We start from the raw sequence: 13869 nt of genomic DNA, 5'->3' as shown, positions 1-13869 counted from the left end.
GGCTGCCGTGTGAGTGCCTACTCTGCGATCAAAGCCAAGTGCTGTGCCAAGTTCTTGACCTGCACGCTCTCGGTCTAGCCTTCCGACCACCCGGTGAGGCGGGTGCCAGGTTCGTTTTTCAGCACCAGGAAGCAGAGGCCTGACGTGAGGCAGTTTGCCTCCACGGCTGCCTGGCGTTGGTCTCAGCAGCCCCGGGCGGGGGGCGGGGGGGGGAACGGCCCTGTCCCCTTTCCCTCCAGCTCCGGGCAGGCCAGGCAGCCATCTCCATCTGCCAAAGCGGGGGCCGGTACACCTGTTCCCACCACACACCTACTGTTTTCTCCCTTTCCCCAAAAGGCTTGGCTTAGCCTACCCACACCTCTCCCTGCAGGTTAAATGGCCTTTGGCTTAGTGTGGCCTTAAATGGTGTGCGTCACTCCCTCCCCTCCCAGAGAACAAGCCTTGTTTACACCATCTCCCTGCCTGTAACTCCTCGCCTAAAGCATTCACAGAACAGAGCCTCAAATTGAAGGAAGCCACGCAGGGAGGCAGCTGTCATGCTGAAGAAAACCATTGGGTTTAATAAGTTCCCAGCAGCAGGCGAGGCCATGTGAATAGCACCGCCGTGCACAGCCCAAGCTTGGCCATGGTGCAAGAGCCATGCGGAGCAGGACCCGTGCATGTCCCACAAACCTGAGCTCTGAGTGTACGTACATCCTGCTCCTCCATTTTGTGATACCGCGCCCTACCACAGTCCCATCTGCCTCCAGTCCTGGTGTATTTCTACCAGCGGCTCCCTTACAGGATTAGAGGGAACAAGCCCCCGTGCACCAGGCCACTAATTCCGCGTCTCCAGCCCAGTGGGGGCCAACACGAGGGCGCCCTGGGCATGGGGACCAGAGGATCCCACAGAGTGGCCGTTGGGTTTCTTCGCTGGATAGTCGTCAGTTAGCCCACCGACCTGGGGTTACTTTTTGATAACTCCTACCTGTTGGAGTCATACTGCTCTGGCTGGCATAACGGCCCATGTTACGACACTAAAAGAAAAAGATGACCGATGTCACTTTTTGTAAATTTGGATCCCAGGACAAATGCCCTAACCCGTCTAGGGAACCCTGAGAGCTAGTTAGCTGTCATTCTAAGGAGTTTGATGGCTTCTCTCTTAAACGAAGCTTCATCTCGGGCCTGAAAGACCTTGAGACCTTCAAGCCAACATCGCTATCCCAGAGAACAGGGATCCAGATGTTCAAAGGCCCCAAAATCAAACATACGAGAAAGGCAAGAGCTCTGTGCCCTTCCCTGTCCCCACTGGAGCTTTCAGTATAGAGGAGTCAGGAGCACGGGACAGTGTAGATGTTATCTCATGAAGTTATGTTTCTTCCTGATAAGCCAGAAAATAACAAAATCAGAAAAACAACGAGCTACGTTCCTTTCCTTACCAAATCCTGCCCCCCCCCAATTCTTGAGGACATTAGGTGTGAACTCCGAATTCATAGGCAGCGAAGGAGGAGAGGTGAGAGCTGTTTAACTTACTAGATTTTAATAAAGAAAGAAATTCTTGTCTGGTGGGAGATATAAGTCGGTTGAGGTCGTGGAGACTTAGCAGAAACATTGGGGTTACCGGTGGCCCCCCCCGCCCCCATTCATCACTCCTGCCCCCCAGTGTGTTGTTCTTACCTGACTGACTGGAGCCACTCCCCCCTCCCACCTCCCACCCCCGCCCTCCCCCGGGCTATGGCCGGGTCTGTCTGCGGCCACTCACCGTGTAGCATGGGCCCTGCTCCGGTGCCCTGAGCCCCGAGCGGCAGGAGAGCAGGGGCTCCTGGGGCTGCCTCAGAGGGTGGAGAAGCCGGCACTCCGTGGTCGTGGAAGGGGGCTTGTGACGCTCCCAGGTGGAAGCAGGAGGTGCTGAACGCCGTGGCCCGTGGACAAGCTGCAGGTAAGGTCAGGAGAAAACACTGCAGACATCCACTCTGCGTAGACATGGTGGCTTTAGACCAGGGGCAAAAGCTCTGGCCAGGTCTTTCAGCGGAAACCAGGTTTCAAGACGCCTTTGGTGACAACTGTAATTGCCAAAACATGCCTCCTGCTGACCGTTACACAGGGGCTTGGGAATTGGCCAACAGTCACGGATGGAGGCGGCTTCCCACCTTCCAGCCGAGATCCCACTCAGGGGCAGCAGGGGGCGCCCTCCCGAGCCGGCGCCGGCCTTTCCCGGGGGCTGAGGGACCGGATGCGGGGCCCTGAGGAACAGCGCGAGCCGAGAGCCCTGTTCCCACGCCCGCTTTGACGTCTGCCAGAGCCATCCAGGCCAGGGGTCAGCCAAGGCTTTCTGTAGAAGACCAGATAGAAAGCGGTTTGGCTCTGCAGGCCACGTGGGCTCGGTGGCAGCCGCTCAGCCCTGCCGCATAGGCCTGAGACCAGCTCTGGAGGATACGGAAGCCATGAGTTTGCCCTGATCCAGGAAAACTTCGAGAAAAGACATTTTCATTTTCACTCTCCCCGTGTTAACAGTATATATTCTTTGGTTTGCCTTTTTTCCTACGTGTTTTTTTTTTTTTAAGATTTTATTTTTATTTATTTGACAGAGAGATCACAAGCAGGCAGAGAGGCAGGCAGAAAGAGAGGAGGAAGCAGGCTCCCCGCTGAGCAGAGAGCCCGATGTGGGGCTCGATCCCAGGACTCTTGAGATCATGACCTGAGCCGAAGGCAGCAGCTTAACCCACTGAGCCACCCAGGCGCCCCATCTATGTGCTTTTGAAAACATCATTCTCAGGTGTCAGGCTGTGCAAAGACAGGCAGGGGCCAAATTTGGATTAGTCCCCTGACCCCTGATGTGCGGAGGTGCTCATCAGTGCTTGGTAGCAATCAGAAGACTATATGTTTCCCTAGGGACTGGGCACAACCAGGACAGCCCGGATCCCGAACGACATCTTTAGACCACAAATCCAGAGCTGGGCCCCTCGTTCTTTATTTAAAAACCTCATACATGGGGCGCCTGATTGGCTCAGTTGGTAGAACATGCAACTCTTAACCTTTGGGTTATGAGTTCAAACCCCATGTTGGGCATAGAGATCACACACACACACACACACACACACAATCCAGCTAAGGAGAAGGAAAGCCTCAGAGGCCCAAAGCTGAGCAGTCCTTCCTAAAGGGGTTGGAGGGGGTTTGGGTGTTGGCGTGTGCCTTTCCCGGAGTGGGTACTTGGAGCAGATCATGAGAGAGTGAGGGCAGCTGGGCATAGGGCGATACCAGAGAGAGAGAGAGAGACCGCTTCCCAGGGAGCATGCCCAGTAAAGAGAACCAGACACACCTGCCCCCTTCCTGCCTGCTCTCACCTTCGTGTAGCTCGAGTTGAATAAAAGATTCATCTTGGGACTGAGGGAATTAGAGAGAGAGAGACGATTACCGTCTGGCTCCAGCCCCCCCCCCCCCCGGCTCATTAGCATGCTCGGTGTCGGCCTGCTGCAGACTTCCCATTTCTGAACCCTGTGGGGAAGGAGCCCAGACCCCAGCCAGGGGATGAGGGAGAACTGCAGAGGCTTGGGGTGGGTGTTAAGGGTTTCTACTCATTTCTAGAACAGTTTGTGAAGAGCTAGATGTCCCTGCCCAGCTCGAATACGCATTATCTGCCTGGAGTAGCGTTCAGTGCAGCCCCGAGTGGGGGAGGGGGTGTGGGTGTGCAGGGTAAGCCAGCAAGGAAAACACTGGGCAGATGCTCACCAGACACTTCATTTCCCACCTTGGGCCAGTGAAGGTAGAGAAGGATCCAGATCTAGAAGCCAGAGAACAGCCGTGCTAGGTGGGAGTTGCTGATCCAGGGGTCATACTCACTGTGCAAATTGGCAGTGGGGGCCCTCGGGGCAGAAGCCCACTAAGTAGTTAACACACATTGTCTTAGGAACATGGCGGTGTTTACAGAGGGGACCTGCTGGGCAAAGAACAGCCAGAAAGACACATGATAAAGCTCACCAGGAGGGTAGGCAGTCACAGGCTGTCCACTTCACGGGGTGTATAAATCTCTCCCTTCCAGACTGCCTAAAGCACCTGCTTCCTAACCATGTGACTGAGAGGGGAAAGGCGACCTCGGAATATGTTGGGGTAGGTCCTGAACAAGGGGGCGGGAAGCATTCCTAATACACTGCGTTTGGGCAGAATGACATGATTGTACATAGTCACATGCCATCTTGACTTAGCTCCAGAAGGTACGACTGAGGAAAGGCTCACCCCAAAACCAACTCAGCTGAGGCCTCAGAGCAATGCTCCCGGAGGCAAAGGAAAACAAAGCATGTGGGCCTCAGAGCACAGGGACGAGGATGGGGGGAACCTGCCTCTTAATGAGGTAGGCAGAGCAAGCTTCAGCGACAGCACACGGGTGGGAGGGTGGGAAAAGTCGAGACCATAGATGAACAGTCTCCTGGGGGTCCGCCCCTAGGAGGGAGGGGTTTCCCCTTTCCATAAATGAGGAGAGTTCGGCAGTTCGTTCAAGGTCACACAGCTGATGCATTCTGAAGTCACGGGGATTAGAACCCAGGTAAGGCTGCTAGAAGAAGCCAGTCCTGTACCAGGTCCTCCCATCGCTGGCTGAACGTTACAGTGTCACAGAGCGGGCCTGGGGAGGACGATAGAAGGACCTTCTCTTGGGAAGGCCCCCCAGGGCCTCATCAGGAATATGCCTCCTTCCCCTTCCAGGGACCGCCCCTCCCCCATCCTGATCACCTAGTGTTCCCTTTCTGTCGGGGCCTCACCATCCTTGCAGAAACCTTGGTCATACCAAGGACAGTCCCGGGTCTGGAAAGCTGGCTTCACGTGGAGAAAGGAACATTCCTTCTTGTTGCAATCACCTGAAAAGTCCAGCATTCTTTAAAAGCAGGCTCATCTTTAGTGTTCTTTCCATCCTCCCCAGACTGGACGGACCTTGCCCCTTGCACAGAAGCCGCTTGCCTGCTATCTGCCACCAGCCACAGAAAGATTTTTCTGATCCTTCCAACAATCTAAGGAGGATGGATCCCAGTACTGTGTGCCCAGCAGGGCTCAGGTAGGAATAAGCGCATCTGGAAGTGTTGAGGCAGGGCCAGAGATCCCGAAGGAGGGGCTGGAACGGAAGGCATTTGGAGGCCACCAGAGAGGAAGGAACGAGAGGAGAGGTGGGGAGGGGAGACCCAGAGTGAGCAGCTAACGATCCAAGAAGACACATCGTGGATACAAGCTGATTAAACCCTCATGCCTTCATCGCTAGGAGACCCATGGTGCTTCCAGAACCAGGGCACAGTCCTTTTTAGTGGAAATGCCGAGAAGAGCAGAGTAGTGCCCCCAAGTGGGCACTGGGATGATGCCAGACAAGACACAGAGGGACACCTGTAGTTTCACGACATCTGCACTGTCCTTGGTCTGTAGATGGACCAGGACTCAGGTTCCCTAAAAGGAACCAGCCCTGTCGGACAGACTACTTGAGAGTTGTGGAAAGAACCCTCTTAGGTTTCTCTTAGGGGCCAGGAGCTTGAAAGGAGCCTTGGGGAAGATTCCGCTCATTTTTCACTTCATTTGAGTAGAGAAGCAGTGAAGGCTTCCAATCTCATCCTCCCTAAAAATCTACACCTTGGTGCTTCTCAGAACCAAAAGGAACTTCACAATGTTCACACCATTGGCTTTCACCTGGAGAAGAGGGCCACGGATGCCAAAGAGCTTTAAACCACCATTCCTTCCAGGTCCTGCCGTCCCACAAACGAGGACACCAGGGCTCGGAGAGGGGAAATGCCGTGGCCACCATCACCAGCCTTCCTTGCACTGACGATGGGTTTCCATGCTTGTCGTCTGTGTGCAGCCCTTGGCAGAGTGCGGACTCCTGGCTCCAGCCTCCAGAGGAATGGAAGTGACATACCCCCTCCTCGCCCCCCTCCAGGGCTGGTGAGCATTTGACAGGTCAGGTGGTGGGAAGTCACCTGCACAGGGCTCCCTTTCTGCCCCCACCCCCATGCACGTCGCCGCGCTCCCCTGACGGCCAGCAGGTGGCACCCAAACCCCACCCTCCACTCTGCCTTTCCCTGGCCAACAGCTGTGCCCAAAGACCCTGGTCCCCTTCATCCCGCGCTCCTACACCTCCCAACCTAAGGCTCTAAACAAAACAACTTCCTTGCAAGAAGAACGAGAATCGCTTTGATAGGCTATTAGAGATACTCGTTTACTCTAAGAGCAGAAACAGAGGTTACGAACTACCGTTAATGATTTACAAGGATGCCCCTCATTGTGAGAGGTACTGGGGGACAGAAAGGAACCTGGTCCTATCCCTGTGCCCATCCCCAGGACAGCATCCAAGTCCCAAAAGAAAACAGAACCAAGTTTTCCTGAAGGAATGAATAAATGGCATTTTTAAATGAAAGAGGTTTAGGCGGTGACTAAGGGGAGCCGGGCTCCAGGTAAACTTTGTCCTTCCTTTCAAAGAACACACGTTGGCAGCTGAACCCCAGCTCTGAGCACACAGGCCATGGACTTCTGGCCTGGGAGGAGCTCTTCGAGGATGCTTTGCCTTCTTCCCACATACCCGAGACTCCCCCTACCGCGCCGGGGGGCCGCTGGCACTAATGAGGGACAGCGACCCCTGCAGCTGTCTCAGTCAGAGAGGTCCCTGGAGACTGGGCCAGCTCTCCCCTCCCAGGTCACTCTTTTGGAACACAGTCTGAAAAGCGCTAGACTACATAATCTGTAGGGCTCCTTCCAGCTCCGGAAAGAACGGAGCTGTAGAATTGTATTGGGAAGATATTTTATGAGATCTGAAACACATTCGCAGACCCTTCTTAAAGGAGAGGACACGTGGCTGTGGCTTCCCCCTCTGCAGCCCCGTGGATGACAAAAGGTGGTCCTGAGTCCAGAGGGCGGGAGGACACTGGTCCAGACCTGACCACACAAGATAACTGGAGAGGCTAGGGCGTCTGAGCCTCACGACTGTATGCTTACAGTTACCTCACACTGCCTGTAAGAGATGCTCGTTTTCTACTTATGGAAACGATGTCAAGTTTCCTTCTAAAATAAGACAGAATAATAGCAAGACAGTGGAGAGAGTAGACAATGATACCAGCCAGCAGAACAGGTGTTCTGTGTGTTGGGCAAGCACTGGGAAAGTGGCTTCCAAATGCTTGTTTGGGGCTCCCTGGCCCAGACCCACCCCAGGACAGAGAGATCACTTTTTTCAGGCTTGTTCCCGGACAGTCAGTCTGGGTATGTGATTAGGCAGGACCGTCGGGGGAACTATTCAGCCTCTGATTCCAGCCACACCCTCCCCTTCCCTCAGAGGGACCCGTGTGTGCCTGCGGGGCAGTAAAACAGGGACCCCAGAGGCAGTAAAATGGGGACCTTCTGTGTCTAGGGGGCTGGAGAAGCAGGCACCCAAGGCTCAGAGAGGGTGGTCTGGCCCCCAAGGCATGCACAGCCTCCTCCACGTGCCCCTCTCAAAACTTTCGCCCCTCTCACAGTCCCCACTGCCAACCTCCCGGGCAAGGCCTGGTGCCAGGACGGGACATTACCGAACTTGGAGTAGAAGTAGCACTTGGGCATCCTGGTGACATCGTACTGGTGCAGGAAACCGCACTGGTCGCCCTTCTTACACAGGCCACGGAGCCAGTGTTTACACACCACCATCTTCTCCCCCTGGTTGTGCCGGAACGGGCAGAGCTTCCCTGGGGACACCGGAGCACCCAGCTGCCGACAGCTTGGACCCGGCTCAGCCGAGAAGGAATTCCCCAGGAGAGGCTGGGGCTCAGATCCCCGCTGCCCTCCCTCCCTCCCATCCCCTGACCCCCCTGGAGCTAGAATCAGGGGCCGAAGGCAACATGAAGGAGGTATAGTAGTCCGGACACGGGGCTGTTCGCACGACCACCCCTCTGCCCAAACCCTCTGCCCTGCCGGACCTGCCCTCGCCCTTCTCAAACCCCAGGGAGCCCCAGGAGGTCAGAGCAGCTCTCAGGCACCCCCTCTCCTCCGGGCTCATGGCAGGGGACCCCTACCAGAGAGCAGAGCCGTGGTTCCAGCCCTGGACTCCCCCCCCCCCCACCGTCTGGGGGGCATCCAGTGCTCCTGAAGGGCCTGTTAAAATCAGGTCCTAAAAACTCCCACAAAGGTTATGTTTCCTGAGTGCAGAGACCTAAGGTGCTAACCAACAAGCCAGCTTTGTAACAACATAGAAGGAAGTGGAAATGTTCGAGGTAACTCTTTGTTCTTCTTCCTGGGGTATTAGCATCAGCAGGAAGGACATCCCAGTTCCTAAGTTCCTGAGCAGGGCCGGGCTCGTGCTTGGCTGACTGATAGAAGGGGATGGAAACCGGGAAGGGCTTCTTTGTAAATAGCTCTCCCATCACCCGGCCCGGAACTTGCTCTGGTGTGACCTCCGGCCAGGGCAGTGATGTTTCTCTGCAAGAGGATGTCACTGTGAACCACTGCTTTGGAGACAGGACTTGAGGCGGCATCTCAGTGCTGAGCCTCGAGTGAGCAATGCTGGTTCCCCCCCTCACCCCGTCGTCCAGGGCTGACAGGACAAAGGAGGTGAGAGGTGTGTGGCAATTACGCCCTAGAACATCCCCCAGCCTTCTGGCTTCCCAAGAACAGGACTGCTTGGATCCAAAAAACTGGTCCTGAACTCATTCACATTAGAAGGGTTACTGAACCTGGATCTATAGGGGGACTGGGAACCCTCAGATTGGAGGCAAGACTTTTGGGGGCAACTGTGTATTGCTATAGGAAGAGGCTGTGAGTGGTTCATGAGCCAGAGGTTGGGAACCCCTGGCTGGAGTCGGTTGCCTGTATTAGGGGAGAGGGGCTTGCTTGATCCAAGTTGGAGTGGGGGAAAAACAGGGGACATTTATGGGTAGCATTTCAGAGACGGAAAGACAGAGCTGTCTTAGGACATAAAGACTACATAGAAGAGCTGACCAGGCCCCATGTTGATTCAGAGGATGAGAAGTTGGGGGGACTGGGGAGAAGGGTGCAGCTTTCCTGGCGGGGAGGAAACTCAAGACCCCCGGGGCCTCCTGGGAGCACAACAGGCTGAAACTCCGGAAACACTCCCACCCCCAGCAAGGCGGAAAGAAGGGACTGTCCCCTTCCGGGTAGCCCTGGGTACCCTAATCAATGCTGCTGGGCCAGTGAAATCCTTTGAGGGCAGGGGAGGGCTTCCGGAGGGACGTACCTGCTCTCCTGCCCTTTGCCTCCTTATAAGACAAATTCGACTCCACTCCAACCTCCCCTCCCCAGGTGCAGATTTGACACCTTACTCCAGGCCAAGGGGAACCCACCACAGAATAGACTGGTCTAGACCCCCTCCCCCGCCAGGTTCTCCTGCTGACCCACCTTTGTCACAGAGCCCTTTAGCGAAGAAGTTGCACACAGCCGAGCCCAATTCTAGAAGGGAAAGAAGGAAGGTAGCTTCTTCAGCGGCTGCAGCTGCCGGAGGGGCTTTTCCTTCTCAGGAAGTGCCCCCCACCCCGAACTTCCTTGACGCTTGAGCCTGGGGGCCCCCAGGCTCCTGGTTTTTTGGCTGCTGGCTTTCAGAACCAGCCTCCAGACCGCAACACCTAACCCCCCAGCTCTGAAACAGAGGAGATGGAGGGCCGCAGGGGAGCTCAGGGGGCCCGTGTGGACATTCCTGGCTTCTCACAATTCACCTTCTGGGTCTCTCTGCTTTTCCAGTCTGGGAAATGGACTGCCTGGAAGTCAGCCCCATTTTCCTGGAGTCCTGGAGAAGATGTAAGAGGGGGGACCTGAGCCCCTAAGAAGGGAGGGACTGAGCTGGGACTTGAAGATGATTGGTCCCAGCCCCCTCCCCCCCACCCAACTCAGTCTCCCTGGTGAGCCGAGCAGAGAGGACTCCAGAGAGGGCTGGGAGAGGGGCCATCGCTCAAGGTTCCTCCAGAGGGGCAGCCGACACCCTGGCCTCACTCACTGTCCATCCCCTGGAAGGGCAGGAGGCCAGTGCCCTTCTGCATCTCTACATCCTTCTCGAAGGTGAAGTTCAACTGCTCCAGCCCAGCAACGACCTCTTGCATCTTCGGTCTCCTGCAGGGGCTGCTAAAACCTGCCTCAGCCCCTGCAGGTGGACCCTATATAGCTCATGGGAGGCCCTTAAGGGGCCCGGGTCTGATGCTGCGTCCCTCATCCCTGGGTGCCAGGGGCCAGGAGACGGCCACGTGACTCTCTCCCCACGAATGTCTCACTGCGCCCACCTGACGCAGGTGCAGACACCCTGGGGCCTCACGCTCCCCCCAGGGCCCCACGCCCCCACACCCGCTCACCATGCAGACTGCTGGGGGAAGAATTAGCCAAGCCCCTCCCCACACTGCTCATCTCTGTGCGGTGTCCTCAGACATACACACAACAAACGCGCAGACATGACCACACCTGTGCTCACTCTTTCACCGTGAAGACAAAGCCACAGGTCAGCTTTGGGAAGAGTTCCACCAACCGACCACAGTGAGGCTGCTCCCATTCCCAGGAGATTTGGGGGGGCCAAAGGGTGGGGGGGGCGGCGCCGCGGGGCAGGGGTGCCTCCCTCCAATCAGGTCCCAGCCAACCCCTCCCTCTGGGACAGCTGACACCCCTTTTCTGGCCTGAGTGACAAGCCCTGAGTGAGCTCTTCATGGGAGAGGGAAAAAAAGAACGAAATCCAGAGGAATCGGAAACAGTCGGATGAATAGCGCTTTGTTCACGCGCACACAACCGCGAGCTCGGAGCTCGGCTCTGGGGTGGAACCAGCCAGAGGCCTCGGCCTCCCCGCCAGGATGCCACAGGCCACCCGAGCGCCTCCCACCCCTGAGAAAGTGCTTTGTAAACGAAATCTCCATGCAAATGTTGTTTTATTATTATTAGGCCACCCCTGCACCCAAGCCTGGGGGACATCTGAAAGGGCTTTCAGTGGAGCCCTTTAAGGCTCTAACTAGGTCAGGCTGCCTCCCCACCCCACGCCCCTCCGCCTGGGCCCCTGCACTGGCCTTCCCTCCCACTGGAGCTGATGTTTTCCCAGTCGCAGTGGAACCCACAGAACCCAACGCCCTCCTTCCCGGACAGAGCAGGGAGACGTGGGCAGCACCCTACAGGCCCAAGCTGGCCTGCAAGAAGAAGCCTGCTGGCTTTTGTTTTCCCAGGGCTCTGCTCGCCTTGTTCTTTTGAACTCTGGATCCGAAAAGAAAATAGCTGGAGAGAGAGACACCTGGAGCCGAGGTGGGGCAGGGGAGGGGTGGGGAGGGCATCCAAGAGTTTGCAGAAGCCCGGGCCTCCCTCCAACTTCAATCCCTGGGAGGCTGGGTGCTGAGCTGCGGGCTGGGGGAGGCTCATCACAGGGGCCCCTGGGGGTAGACGCCCTAGTCCTGTGCATCGATTAGGAGTCCCAGAAACCCATTCGTCTGTCAACATACCAACCAGGCCGGCCAGGGAGGCAAACGAGGACATCAAGCTTCAGCTGGCTGGTGAGGCCAAGGGCACTCACTTGGGAAGATGGTGATGAGGGAATTCAAACCCGGATCTCTGGATGATTTCCTTCCCTGAACATCCAGATGGCATCTGGGTACTCGGGGGGGGACTGTCCTCCTGCCCTCAGGGACCTCCCAGTCAAGTGCGGAGTACACTATGGTCCAGGGGAATGAGAGGGGATCACAGAGGGATAAATGCTAAAGGGGGGGGGGGGGGTGCTAAGCAGGGGCAGGGAGGGGCACAAAGGAATGTTCCAGAAGGGAGACCAGCCATGTGAAAGCACAGGGCATGGGGTGACCTGGCAGGGGGTGGGTGGTGGTCAAGGTTCAGTTAGACCTTCTGGCAGAGGGTGTGGGTGACAAGATTGGAGAAAGCAGGGACTTGAAACTCGAGTGTCTTTTGGGGCTTGGTTTTCTCTCATGACACCAGCAGAGTGCCCCCGGAAGGGCTGGGAGAGCCACACAAGGCCCCCCCGAAGACTAGACTGAGGAGGAAAGACAGGGCAGCCGCTATGTAAGGGAGGATAAAAATAGTAATTAGAGCCCTGGAGATTTCCCTGCTCTCTGGTGGTTGGAAGGGGTTCGCTGGCAAGAGTCACACGTGGAGGAGACCCCAGTGCAGACTCCTCCCTCTATCCACCACCATCCTCCCCTCTTCTTGGGGTCAAGGTCCCGCCCTCCATCTGGACTCCCTGTGGCACCCCCGTGTGCCTGGCCGGCAGGGGGTGCACCGATGATGCTGCGAAGACAAAGATGAGTGCCCCCCACACCTCCCCACCGTGCACCATCCTCGACTTGGCATGAGAATGACAACACCTGGCATTCATGACTTTTGCTTCCCCAAAATACCTTCTGGGGCGGGTTGAATTGTCTCCCCCCCAAAGGGTAGACCAAGTCCTAACTCCTGGTCCCTGTGAATGTGACCTGATTTAGAAATTGGATCTTTGCAGCTGGATCCCAACAAGATCAGCCTGCAATTAGGGTCCTCACAGGAGACGAGACGGGGTTGGGGACACGCAGAGAGGGCAGAGAGGCGGGATTTGGGTGGTGGCCATGGGGCACCGAGGTTGGCCAGCCACCCCCAGAGGCCCAGACGGAGGCGGGGGACAATTCTCCCTCCGAGGCTCCCGAAGGAGGCTGCCCGGCCCACACCACCTTCTCGGACTGGGAGAGTGTGTGTCCATTGTCTCAAGGCGCCATCTCTGTGGTGATTTGCTATGGCGGCCCCAGCAGACTCGGACGTCCTCCCACGTGGACACGGGACCCTCCCTCCGGTCACAGATGAGCAAACGAACACACGCGGAAGTAGGTCACTGCCAAGGTTCCACAGCTGTTTGGTGTCAACAGGGAGTGGTCTTGGTCTCCCACCCCGTAAGCCCTTTCCTCCTCTTCTTGTCAGTCAGACCAGGGGGTTGGCCCCCATGTACACAACCACCTCAAGGCCCCCCAAGTGGGCCAGCACCCCCATTGTGCAAAGAGAAAGCACAAGCCCCAGGCCAGAGAAGCCCTGGTGATGCCCCAGAGAAGGGGCTGGAGTGGGGAGCTGGGTGCCCCAGTTCGAGGGGGGGGTCCCCTCTCAAAACTCCTAGTTCTCTGTGCCCTGAAGCGTATCCCCAGCACCTGTGTTTTCATCGACTCATTCAGTCATGGCCGCGAAGTGGTCGTGCATCGCTCTGCAAACGGTGGTGTGTTTGTTTTTTTTTTCTAATTTATGAGAGAAAGAGAGAGAGCATGAGAGGGGAGAGGTCGGAGGGAGAAGCAGACTCCCCGCTCAACAGGGAGCCTGATGTAGGGCTCAACCCCAGGAGTCCCGGATCATGACCTGAGCCAAAGGCAGTCGCTTAACCAACTGAGCCACCCAGGCGCCCGTTAATTTTTAAATCACCATCATTATGAGACGCTCATTTAACTCTGGCTGCAGATGTCATGAATTACCATCACCCTGCCCCTTTTCCTCTATAAATGTACTTCTCTGAAAAGCGGGAGCGCGGGGAGCTCTAGAATTTTCGGGCTACCGGGAACTGGGGGGAGGTCCTTGTGTCTGTCCCCCTGGTCTTTGGTCAATGGCAGCCCGTGTTTTTCTGGGCTGAGTGTGCCCAGGCCCTCCTCCCTGGTGTCTGTACATCAGCCCCACGCCAACTCAGGTGCTCTGAGTCCATGCAAAGGGTATAGACTGACATTGAGCAGGCCAGGGAGGCAGGGTTCAAGTCTGAACTTTGCTGGTCCCCAGCCTCTGATCCTGGGCCATTTAGTCAACCCTGTGAGTCCCAGATTATGCACCAGTGAAACAGGACCCCCAGCGTGACCTCACCTGGGGTGCCGGCTGTGGGAAGCACATGTGGGTGCCTGATACCAGGGGGCGGCTGTATCAGAGTTGTCCTCCCAATGGGTCAGTGCCATAAGGAATGAGGACCAGCATCCTGTCTCCAGG

The 13869-nt window shown here is 56.6% G+C and overlaps 1 protein-coding gene across 4 annotated transcripts; it reads right to left on the bottom strand.

Annotated features, from left to right (window-relative positions):
• Positions 1 to 746: 746 nt before the first annotated feature.
• Positions 747 to 11574, bottom strand: CPSF4L (cleavage and polyadenylation specific factor 4 like). 4 transcript variants are annotated; one of them, XM_047706328.1, is made up of 8 exons: positions 11385 to 11574; positions 9325 to 9375; positions 7506 to 7658; positions 4734 to 4829; positions 3820 to 3916; positions 3324 to 3363; positions 1742 to 1912; positions 747 to 1016 (listed from the first exon to the last, which is right to left on the bottom strand). In XM_047706328.1, the coding sequence occupies exons 1-8, from the start codon at positions 11416 to 11418 to the stop codon at positions 924 to 926; spliced, it is 735 nt and encodes a 244-aa protein (XP_047562284.1). In that variant the 5' UTR covers positions 11419 to 11574; the 3' UTR covers positions 747 to 923. The 4 variants fall into 4 exon arrangements, with proteins under 4 accessions (XP_047562284.1, XP_047562281.1, XP_047562282.1 ...); XM_047706325.1 differs by lacking the exon at positions 11385 to 11574 and adding an exon at positions 9917 to 10113; XM_047706326.1 differs by lacking the exon at positions 11385 to 11574 and adding an exon at positions 9917 to 10113 and having other exon boundaries at positions 3820 to 3913.
• Positions 11575 to 13869: the final 2295 nt, after the last annotated feature.

This window comes from Lutra lutra, chromosome 16, assembly GCF_902655055.1.
Source record: "Lutra lutra chromosome 16, mLutLut1.2, whole genome shotgun sequence".
Classification (NCBI taxonomy): domain Eukaryota; kingdom Metazoa; phylum Chordata; class Mammalia; order Carnivora; family Mustelidae; genus Lutra; species Lutra lutra.
The sequence above is the reverse complement of the archived record's forward strand: the minus strand, read 5'-3'. Positions and strand labels throughout refer to the sequence as shown.